General features: G+C 34.0%; 1 protein-coding gene across 29 annotated transcripts in view; it reads left to right on the top strand.

Annotated features, from left to right (window-relative positions):
• LOC129575769 (putative uncharacterized protein DDB_G0277255) overlaps positions 1-8,665 on the top strand; it is a 35,079-nt gene extending 26,414 nt beyond the window's left edge. For 7 of the 29 annotated variants that reach the window (XM_055459773.1, XM_055459796.1, XM_055459795.1 and 4 more), the window contains 6 exons: positions 2,473-2,734; positions 2,982-3,005; positions 3,153-3,329; positions 4,195-4,347; positions 4,422-4,459; positions 7,351-8,665. In XM_055459773.1, the coding sequence (XP_055315748.1) occupies positions 2,473-2,734; positions 2,982-3,005; positions 3,153-3,329; positions 4,195-4,347; positions 4,422-4,459; positions 7,351-7,783 (1,087 nt within the window). In that variant the 3' untranslated portion in view covers positions 7,784-8,665. Of the gene's footprint in view, positions 1-2,472; positions 2,735-2,981; positions 3,006-3,152; positions 3,330-4,194; positions 4,348-4,421; positions 4,460-4,655; positions 5,109-5,323; positions 7,073-7,193; positions 7,204-7,350 lie in introns of those variants that run through there. The other 22 variants (XM_055459775.1, XM_055459778.1, XM_055459798.1 and 19 more) reach the window with 12 other exon arrangements.
• Positions 8,666-12,555: the final 3,890 nt, after the last annotated feature.

Consider the following 12,555-nt stretch of genomic DNA (forward strand, 5'->3'; position numbering starts at 1 on the left):
ATTAATGCTATTTATGGTCAGCATATTGAATAATTCTCTCCTTTCGCCAAAGTGTACAAGAACGTTTCAGTTTTGAAAAAGGTTTTTGTTGCTGGCACACGATGCCAGTGTGTATTTGTTTTTTCCTTTTCTTTTCTTCTGCAGTTGAAGAAATGATTTGAATAAATTGTTGTAGCGCACTCGATGAAAATCGCGTTAACATCCATACCGTCACACACTCACACACTTGTTTGGCTTGAGTATTTTGTCGCGTCTTTCGTGACAAATTCCCATAAAATGCCTTTCCCTCTCTCTCCTTCTCGCTCTTTATGCAAGGTTCTTAAGCGTTTGCCGATTTCTTTAGTTTATTTTTCACAATCCATAAATAGAAAAGCAAAACAAAAATCAATGAACAAATTTGAATATCGTGACAGAAGACAGACACAATACTCGCAACATTGTTTGTCTCGCACAACCGCCGAATATTATTTAAATTATTTTTATTTTTCTCTTGTTTTCTTCTTCCAACTACTGAAGAGATATATGAATGGAGAAGTGTTACCGTTGCACTGAAAGTTATAAATTGTTGTCGGCCCCAAAGTTGCTACCGCATTGAAGATCCCAAAAAAACCAACAACGTTGTTTATTACGATTTGTTGAATGGCTTTCGGAAACTAGTTACAAGAAGCAAAAAAATCGTCAAACAATGCGCTATGCGTTCACTTTCACCTGCCGCACGAAATCACACCGTGCATTTGGAAGCACACACTCGAAACAAGCAAACGAAACGAAAAAAAAAAAAAGAAATTATATAAATTATTCTAGCGATGAGCCAAACCGAACGGTTGCAATGCTCTTCATTTTTTGTTGTTGCATTATTATGTTTTGCTGCACTTGCATAAATACAACAAACACATTCACAATCGCCTAGGTGGTGTGTACGGGCTCGCGCTCTGTATGCCGCCACTTGTATAGATAGAGTTATTGGAATCTATTTCTTTTTTGTTCGTTTTTTTTTCGTATTTTTTCACTTCACTGCATTCGCTAGCCGCAATGTTTGCTTTTAACTGAGCTACCAAGAGCTAATTTAGATTACTTACAATTCGATTTTGTTTGTTGGCGAGGTTTTGCGCGTTTTTCAGTTTTACCGTCGATGCGCTGACCATTTTTATTTGTTATTTGTTTTAATTTAAATTCCCCTGAAGTGAATTGATCGTTTTCCGTTTCCCAAAAAAAAAAAAAAAAAACAAAGAAAAACCAGTCAATTTTCAAGATCTTCATTGCCTCCGGCTGAGTTGTGTTTATTTCACGTCGTTGATGATTGACCTGTGGTCTCTATCTTTCGTGCTGTCTTTTGCAACGGTGAATGAAAATGATGTGAATGACTGTGGTTTTGAATATTTAGTGGGAGCTATACAGCGTTTTGACTGTAATTGTTGGAAAGTCAATATCACATCAAAACACGAATTCGTGGAGCAGAACGACGCGTGAACGTGATATGACAAAGAATATTTGTCATAGTTTTTTTTTTTTTAAATATACGTGCATAATTGAAACTAATTGCATTTTAATGTAATTTTGAGTGTCGTATTATATAATTTTTTCTGTTGATGGTTTCGATATGTCGAGAGTGTTTATCTCGGTTGAAAGTATGATCAGTAGGCAATCGAAAATTACTTTGCTCGATGAAATGGTTACGGGAATTTTATCGTGACATTGAATACCGTACCATAGTTGCCGACGACTCGGTGTTTATATGAAATTATTGCGATTCGTACGCGTATGAGATACAGAATTTATTTACACCGTTTCGCAATATTTCCCAGTGAATGACGATTGCCTAAATTTTGTTTGGGCTGATTTTTGTTTATCTTCATTTTCGTTGTTTTTGTTCGTGCGTTCGCTGAGAAAATCGCAAACAATTGCGTACTATTTTGCAAAGAAAAACATTTATTTGTGTAATGACAGTTTAGAATCGAAATGGCATGATTAGTGTGTGTTCTTCGATCCAGACGTTCGAACGAAACGTTTGAACCACAGAAGAAAAAAAAATTTGCGGGTCGCGTACGTTGTTCGTCTATCACACGTCATTCAGTGCGAATGATTCATGCTACCGTGGCACGATTGTGTGTCTTATAGCTTATACCGTTGTCTTTTTTGTATTATTTTTTTTTTTTTTTTTTTTTTGCAAAACAAAATTATATATTCTTCGTAGTGAACTTAAATGTGTGCGTGCAGAAAAAAAAAAACTAATTAACTATCGTTGAAAGTACATAATGAATGTGTTTTCGCCGCTTGGTGCAAGGCGAATAAAAACTGACCTAAGGCCGTCCGATGCATTTATTGTTCCAAAGACTGATCCAAAGCCAATTATGTGCGTAAATAAATCGGTGATTGATTCAACAAGTGGCTCGATTTAGTTAAATTTTTTCGTTCATCCAATATCAGCATCAATGTTTTAATTTTGAATGTTCGATTGTATTTCGTAAACAGTTCTCAGCTTCCAGCTCGATCAACGCGACTTTTGAATCGGTCTCGTCTGCATCATACCAATCTCAATGGCACAGAGAGTCCACGTTCAATTGAAAATTTGAATTTAATCCATAAAACAGTATCGCAATTTGGACGCGACTCTGCCAATGGTTCTCCGGATGAGCAACTCTTTATGCTGGATAAAACCCTGCGAAATTCTATGATCCAAGATGTACAATACTGTAAACAACAGTTGCTGCAGTTGCGTAGCATTTTGCAGGAAGTAAGTGTTGGCATTTAACTAACGTCAAAATTGATTGTATGTTGCATGTTACGTGTACGTCTTGTACTCGACCTGTATTCAATTTCAATTAATTATTGTTTAATTTTCAAGCTAATTTATGTTTGTCGCATGTTTATATGATGTGATTGTTTCATTGGATTTTATTTTATCTTTTTTTTTATAATATGATTTATGTTTTTTGCGTGTTGATCGTTTGTTTTTGTTTATAACATTGTTGTTGAACCAGAACGAGGAATATTTGATGACGAGGGTATGTTTCAGTTTGTCTTATCAATTTATTGTCCAAAATTTGATTTGTTTTGTGTTGTATTCGTTTGGTTGATTGTTCTGAAGTTTTGGTTTATCCATCGAACTAATTTTGATTTGATTTGATTTTTTTTTTCTTTGTGCACTGTAGACGGCTTCTCTCAACTCATTTGAAAATAATAATGGGAAATTCTTCGATGCATCCGGTGGATATGACGGTACATTGACCAATGTGGACTGTAAAGAACGTGATAATTATTCACCATCTTTGTCTGACGATCCGAAGCATGATTTGGTTGACCTCAAACGTCAGGTGGTTTATCTTCAGGTACTAAGCACGCGTTCCCTGTTCTTCATTTCGCTTTTTTTCTGTATCCATTATAATTTCGATTTATCATTTTTCAACAATTGTGTTTCTCAATCTTACGTACAACAACGATTTGTTTTCCGTTTTTTATTGAGCCTATGCTAAAAACCGAGAGAAAAAAAGAACAAACGATCTGAAATGATCAAATACAAAATAAAAATAAAGAGAAAAAAACACGTTATGGTCATGGATAATACGGGCACGAATTTTCATTCCAATTACTAAATCAATATCTAAAAAAAGAGTAAAAAATAATGAAAAACATGAGAGATAAAAACTCGATTCCAAACACACACACAATGCCTCAGCTCGTGAATGACGATAGAATATCGATAAGATGTCACTCGCTTCGTTTCGGTTTGCTACAATAAATAAACATCTCTTTTATGTTTCATTCAATACTTACCTTCTGAATTTGTGTCATATTTTTAATTTATAACCAAAAAAAAAACATGACATTTTCTATTTATTTCTTTGTTTTTCCATTCAAATTTGAATTCTATGTAATTTATTCATACGGTTCTTTAACCAAACAATAACTGTACAGTCATCATAGTTGTCGAATGCAGCATGTCATTCTCCATAGCGAAATTATTCAATTATTTTATTTCCATGTAAAACCAAAAATATTTAATATTTACTAAGTAAGCGGATTGATTTGCTGACCATCTTCTGTTCCTTTTTTCATGTATTATTACCGCATCATTCTCTTGAATAATAGTAAAATATCATTGATTGTCTTTAGTCGGCATGCATCACAAATTAAAATATTTCTAATCGATTTTTTATGTTTTGTTTTTGATGTCGTTTTGGTGGCGCCAAACAGAGTCAACTCGATGATAAGGATCGAACTATTCGAATTCAGCAAAATTTGATAAGCAAGCTTGAAGCAGAAATGGATCAAGTGAATAACGGTAAAAATGACATACAATCCGAACAAATGATTGATACCGTAAACACCGCAACGCAGACTGATCGAGTAAGTTATCACATTTGATTCGACTACTTTGTTCGAATTTGAATTTTGATTAAATGGCTTTTATTTTGCTTCAGGTGCGACCAATTTCAATGAATTTTGACGGATCGAATAGGTAAGAATCGAATAATTTCCGTTCACTCAATTTACCATTAAGTTTCTACATTCACATTTACACACACACACACACACACACATGCACCAACACCACCCAACAGTCTCCACAAAAAAAAACAGACTCCAATCCCAACTGAATTTTAATTTTATTTTTAATTTCAAGTAGTAATGTGTTTGGCATTTTTCTCTTCCAGAAATTTGTCAACCGCTATTTTTTTCACATTAAACAATTTTTGGTTATTTGATCGCAAAAACATTTCTCAAACATTTCGTTCGTATGTGCAACGTATTCTACGAGCCGTACCGCATACAGCCGATTATTACCGTTCAATTTTGCCAACAACAACATCGTTTCATTCGCTTGCCATGGGCACACATAATTTACTGCCATTGTCATTCATCGAACACCACGGCACCATTTTCCGTTCATTTGCATTCAGAAAATTGATAGAATCGCTTAGCTTTTTATCGATTGCATTCTCATTTCACTATCATATCTATGAGCGTCCATTATCAAATCAATCATATCTATTGAACAATGTATTTTTTGCCATTCAATTGATATTTACATCGACCAACTGTAACAATATTCTTTAGCAATAAATTCGAATAGTCTCTGAAATTTTGAAGCAAGATACAAAACAAAACGGCATATTTTTTTCTTCTCTCTCTCTCTCTCTCTCGCTCTCTCTCTCTCTCTTTCATTCTTTTCACGCTGCATTCTATGTGTGTGGCCTGGTTATCCTAACAACACTACATATAAACAAAAACGAATATCAATCTGCGGATGACTATGTGGGTATTCTATGTTCATTTTTTTATTTCATTCATTTAACACAACCAAAATGATGATATGCAATAGAAATGACGCGGGCCAGGTACTATTTTGTGATTGTATTTTATCAATTGTATTGCTATGTTCGATTAATATCATTTGCTTTGTGTACTTATGCCTAACATGTGCCAGTTCAAGGCATTACAAAGACTGTTAAATTCGCACAAAGTTCACACACCCACATACTCTCCACTCAAAAGACAATCGACAAGCAAACTGAGAGAATTCATGTACATTTTTTTCTAAAGAAAAATCCATTTACACTCCATACACACCTAGGGGCATTTAACTCGAGAAAAATTCGTTTTATGCGAAGAATATGCGCTTCAACTCATAGTATGTGGCGATTTGTTCGTACTATGCGTATTATGCGGTGCCTATTCGTTAGAAGTGCACACATTCGATGTCCGAATACTGCACATAGACCATTCATACTGCGAATAATTTCGCATGAATTCTACTAAAATGTTTCCTTCTCTGATTGGTCACACGCCACAATATCGACTATTTTGAATTCAAAGTGCAACGACTTTTTTCATGTAAAAATTCAAGAAATACTTGACTGCAAGTGTTTGATTTGTACTTATTTCGGCTCACATTTTTTGCTGATCATTTTTGTTAACTTCATATGGATTTTTTTTTATTTATAATCCAGATGCTATTTCCAAGTATAATGAATCGTCGCACTTATTTTTTCAACGATTTTTATATCTACCAAAACTATCGGCGATTTTACTTCAATATTTGTATAATATAACATTTTGATTTTCGTTTTCATTCTTATTCTTTGCTATTATATTTTAATTTTGTGTTATATTTAAATTCAATTTTCATCAATTAAGAACAATCTCATTAGCAAGAGATTTGATAAATATTAAAGACAGAAATTGTTGATGTCAAATATTGTTTGAACGAAACTTAACGATACAACAGAATGTTGACATTGTGTTGATGCGTCTTAAATCGCATCGTAGCGTCATTATATGCACGCGTATTCGCTTCTATGCGTAATATTCGTGACTATGTGCAAAATTCGACACACTTCACTGTGGCACACAATCTATGCGCGTTTATCCGTACAAATCGCATATATGAAAAAGAGTAAAAAGCCCCTAGATACACACACACACACAATTGTCACACTTAAATTCATTAAAACTGTCTTTTTGATCTTCGGAATCACTATTCTCTCAGTTTATGGCTTCGTATGACCCAACCCAATAAAAATACGTATACATTATACTCTGTGCAAATCGGTTGACATTGATACGAGACCGAGGTTCATAAAATCAAAACACCTCTGTGGTAACTTATATGCATATACATATTTAACAATTTTAACTCAATTGTTGGAATAAATCATGTTATTTTCATTGAGGAAAGGAAATTTGATTTTTTCAGCCAATTTCTCAAAATTCAATGATCAATCAAACAAATTAGAGCCTTAACATTGTAAGAGTGCCATAAAATGAATAATAATTTTGAAGAAAAAAAATCTAAATTTACCGAGAAAAGTGTTTTAGAACTGAATCAAAAGACTATTTTATCGTGATTTTTTCAACAATTCAAATGATCCGCTACCAAAAGACTCGAATTTATGTGCATTGTGAGCTTATGTCAGTTGAAATGTGCTATTTTGAATAACCCAACTAATAAAATTGTTGCGATAGAACCAACAATTTATATCCTATATAGAAATGAGCGTGTATGGCTAAGCATTTGCGATCAATAACATGGATTGCATTTTTATTAATAAATCAATTGAACTACTATCAATTTGACGTTTTGTTGTTTGTCAACGTTTTCATTTAGTTATCATTCGATTTGATAAATCTCTCGAAATAATGAATGTATCGATTTGTTTTTCGTTTCTTTCATGCTGCTCCAACTTATTTAGTGTCAGTAAGGTAAAATTCAATGCTAACAAAATGTTGTTCCTATAACCATTCTTTTTTGTGGTTCACTTAGGCTGAAATAAATGAAAAAAAAAAGCCTGGGAATAAATTCATTCACTTGATTAATTTTTTTCTTTTCTTTTTTGATCTTTTATCTAGTAATCGGATTGAAGATGAAGATGTATCATTGCTGCGAGTGTCAACGGCATCGAGTGTATCATCATCTTCATCGTCTCTATCGTCCACATCGAAGTCACCAAAAAGAAACTTATCGAATACTGTGATTGGTAAAAAGATTTTATTTGAAAATAATTTTCAAAAATCGACGGCGGAAAAAACATTAGCCAGCAAAAGTATCCAGACGACACCAACACTTGGCCGGGTAACGAACGGTGAATGGCCGCCAACATCCGTAGCGAATGATTCAACACAACGGGCTGAGAGTAAATATTTTCGAAACATTGTTGGAAATACGGCGGACAAAGCCAAAATGCTCTCTCAACACAACGACCTGAATGTACAAATAAATCGAACTTTACCGATCAAATCAGTCAAATTGCTGAATAACTTAAATGCATTAAAGTTAAAATAATCGGTAGTTGGTACACATCGCTCCAGAAACCACATTTTGGAATCTATAACCATTGGTTACTAACCAATCACTATCACAAAATTATTATGTTTTATTTTATATTATTTATTTATTTCTCTTTTTCACTGAGACACCTCAAAAATCATTTAACTGTATTATACTTGAATTGCTATTTAAACTGGCTGATCTCTTAGCATCACCTTATTATGAAAATCATTAAATGTAAAAGATGAAAAAGAAAAAAAAAAAAAAATCCTGAAGTGAAATAGTGGATGAGGTTTTCTTTGAATGAGTATTTTACCGGAGACATGCAATATTAATTAACATGGATTATTACGCAGTTGACAGAAATTATATGAATGTATCAATAGACAATTTGCATACAAATATTATACAAACAAAATATTTTATAGTAATTCCAAATCAATGCATTTTCAAACTGAAGTAAAACGAAACAATATCAAACATTGAATGAGAAAAAAATACTAAGGAAAATTACACCATTTTCAAAAAATAAACCATTCAACATCATCGAAGATTCATTTAACCAACATTATTATGCTCTGAATTTGTTTCCCCATCAAGTTGAACATTATTTTGACTTTTGTTTTAAAGGTGTAAATATTTATTGGAATTACTTTTTACAAATACCATTTGCTTCAGCGATTTAGTGCAATTTTGTATATAAACAAATGAGTTTTTTTTTAGAGACATTCCAAGAATTAGGTTTTCCTTTTCTTTTTCATTATTTCACAATTACATTACATTTTTCACCGACAATTTCTTTTTCGACTTTGTCATTAAATTTAAGGCTATTTTTTGAATTGTATGTAAGATGTATACAAATAAAATAATTGCATTTAAATTTGAAGTATAGCGAAATTTACACCGTTGTTTTAGTTGTGCCTTAAAAACATGCAATAATAAATAATTAAAGTGTATTAACACACATACACACACACTCCATCCCTCTCTTTCGCTCTTACTACCCTACATACATACATTTATTTATTACTTTTCCGCACACGAAGTGTGAAGGAAAGTATAGCGATCGTCGTGAAAATTTTAAATTTTCGTTGTATACACGATAACTTACAAAATAGTAGAGCGATTTTGCCTAGGGGCATTTCTCACACAAAAAATTTGAGCAAATGTGCAAAAATGTCTATTATTTCTTCTTTTTTATTGAAATTGTAAGAAAATGTACTGAAATGACGATATTACTTGAATAAAAGTGTTCTGGAAGTGGGTTTTGGTGGATCCTCAGGATGGACCAGATCGGGTTTGACAATGCCCTGGCCCATCCTGAAGATCCACTTCCAGAACCGGGAGCAGTTCTGAACGATCCTTGAGATCCACCAAAACCCACTTCCAGAACACAAGTTCAGTGTAAATGAACATTTATTTACACGAATAGATAAAAATTGATCGAATCGGACCGAACGGAAGAAATTTTTCAAAATTTATAAGAATTCATTCATTCTTTTCGTGAGAAATTCCCCTAGATTTTGCTTAAATTTGGCCAGGAGGTAGCTTACGTAAATATCTTGGATGTATCAGAAGTTGGACCAAATTGAGCCAGTCCATCTGGTACTTTTGCTACATCATAGATTTTCATCAAAGGGTCCCCCTTGGATTTTTTCGGGAAAAAATTTCTTTTTTCACCACAAAAAAAAAAATGCATTTTTTGGTTATTTAAACCAAATTTTGGCTTAGTCTTCCTCGCGATTTTTTCGTGGTAAACCGTGTTAAACGATGTTTTACCAAGGTGGCCGACCATGATGGTCTGTTTTTAATTACTTTTTTCGCTTCAAAATGCATTTTCTGGCTATTGCTGGCTGTTTTTTATATGTTAGCCGTGTTAAATGGTGTTCTCACCACGATGGACGATTTTGATGTCCTTTTTACTGTTTCGAAAAACCCACGAAAATTCCTTGTATACACGATAACTTTCGAATCTCTTGAGCGATTTTGTTTAAATATGGTGTCTTATATAAATATCTTGAATGTATCAGAAGTTGGACCGAATTGGACCAGTCTATCTGGTACTTTTGGTATATCATGGAATTTCACCCTTGGATTTTTCGATCAAAAAAAAATTCTATAATTTTTTTTTTTACTGTTTTTACACGATTTTCCCATGGTAAGTGATGTTAAATGGTGTTATAACACGATGGTCGACCACGATGGACTTCATACCATTTTTACATAGTATGGTCAATATGGGTATCATATGAAAGGTCTTTGAACGGAGATGAACATAAATACCATCCGGGTCCTTCATGGTTATGGTAACATCACTTAACAATTGTAACATTCCATCCAAGTGATCTATATTTTACATTCCACCGGAAATGTGCGGAAAAGTTCGTTTTACATGGTAAAACATTTTATTTATTTTTTTTTTTTTATCAAACACCGCCAAGCTCTGGCTGAATATAATGTGGGTTTTGATTGAGGTTTGGCAGGAAAAGAGCGCAAGACTGTTACATATTTAAAATAATAAACAATTAGTAGCAATAGGTTTCGATAACTATCAGTTCTCACCTCGTTAAAAACCTGGCTCTTTTCGTAAATTATGCGGTAATCACAATAGTAGGAACATGAAAACGAAAACAGTCATGCAACCAAGATGGAAATGCCTGATATAAGTCTATGGCAAACGGTCCAAGATAACCTTTGGTAAACGTATCCAAGGGACAGAGGCTATGTGAAGCGTTTAATTACGCGTTAATTTGAGACTCTAGGACAGCAAAAGTCGTCGCTCAATTTATACCGGTAGATAAATTGACGAGAAGTTTTACGTCTGTAAAGGCAGATCCATGTTGATTGCAGAGTGCATTGAGTTGACATGGACTATGATTTGAAACGTAACTAGAGCATTTGATGCTATTTGATAAATAATTCAAATTTGATTTCAATGATAAGAATATTAAGTCGCCAATTCGTGGATGGCTTTAACAAAGAACAAAATGAATTTACAATAAATAAGTGTTAGACCTCATCGATGTGTTTGGCAAAAGATAGCTTTCTGTCAATTAGAACACCCAAGTCCTTATGTTCAGTCACTTTGTCGAAGGTGTGGTCGAAATAGGTGTAGCTTTTATCCAAATGCTCACGTTTCTTGAAGATAGATAGTACTGCACATTTTTTGAGGTTAAGGCGCAGCCGATTCACGTCACACCAATGTTTAAGTTTGTCGATGGCTTGTTGCAATATCTCCGAATCTTGCTGAGATTTGATGATTTTGGCAATTTTGATATCGTAGCAAACAATAATATCATGATATCTTGGGGCATTTGATCCACGATGTCGTTGATGAACAGCAGAAACAGTGTTGGACTGAGGTGGCTCCCCTGTGGGACACCCGACGACGATGTAAAGTCGACCGACTCACTTGCTCCATGTTTGACAAATTGGGTACGATTTTCCAGATATGACTTAAACCATGCCAGCAAGTTTTGAGGTAGATTGAATGTTTCCAACTTCTGGATCAAAATGCTGTGATCAACTCGATCGAAGGCTTTCGTAAAGTCCGTGTACAGGACATCAACTTGAGCTCCAATGTTCAAGCCACTCTGGGCGTAGTACACAAACTCGGTAAGGTTTTATGCTGTAGATCATCCTTTCATAAAGCCATGTTGGTTAGGCATCTTAAGCAGGTCCACACAAACACACAGGCGACGTTGGTGTTATATTTCGATGCCGTTCTATTTCACTGGATGCATGTACTGGAATACAGAGGAGCATCATAGGTAATAAAACGGTAGGTAAATCGAAACGGACAAAATTCGTTTTTATTAATTCGCGGCCGGTGCGGTCAAAGTCATTATTATGTCAAATTGCATTTCCATAATGCATTATGAAAATGATTATTGTAATTTTTTGGTCGATGCCAATGATGTGAATGGTAATTGGGAGTCAAATATCGAGATGAAAAAAAAATTGTGAATATGACCCCTCCGGCCCAGTGAAGATCATGTTCGGTACAGCTGTCTGTAGTACGAATAAAAACAGAAAGAGGCAATAATTTGGAACAAACTACGCGATCGAAAGGCAAGATCCAATTCAACAAACTTTTAAAATCAATCAGAGTAGGATTTCAAAATGATCAATTTGCATGCGTTATTTGTTGCAGATAATTCAATTTTGGGCGCATTTGTCACAATATGGACATTTGTTAATCAGTTTGATCGATGCAAATAAAATTGCAGTCTCAATAAACAAAAGTAAAACGCTTGAATAATTGAAAGTACCTAAAGTACGCGATATAAATTCGAATCGGTAAATTAAACAAATCCAATACAATATATGTAATAATGAGTCTATTCAAGTGAATCAGCTGTAAATACAAGTAGATTAGAGTGACCGGTATATGCGGCTACTATTGTAGTACAAAGTTCAATCGTAATTTGTTTTCTGTGTCTACTTTATTTACTTTGAAAGAAACAAAGTTTTCTGATCAGACGCGATCAGACGTGATCAGACGCAAGGCAAGGCAAAATCTTAATTTTATTTACTCTTGTGTGCTCACTCTGGTAGAGAATCCAAATTTTAACTGCCCGACAACAATGGCCTCCAGTTCCAAAGTGAGTTGACTTTTTTGAATTTAAATTATTTCCTTTTTCATGAAAATCGCAACCGAATGGACAAACAAATTTGCTGAATAAAATCAATAGAAAAACGGTTTAATCCCTTGTACATTATTTCATGAATGGCCTTGAGAGTTCTTTCGCATCAGAAAATGCGCAATAGAGTGATAAATCATAAAA

Source organism: Sitodiplosis mosellana, unplaced genomic scaffold (genome assembly GCF_009176505.1).
Source record: "Sitodiplosis mosellana isolate CC-2019 unplaced genomic scaffold, AAFC_SMos_1.0 Smas_scaffold_6167, whole genome shotgun sequence".
In the NCBI taxonomy this organism is placed as follows: domain Eukaryota; kingdom Metazoa; phylum Arthropoda; class Insecta; order Diptera; family Cecidomyiidae; genus Sitodiplosis; species Sitodiplosis mosellana.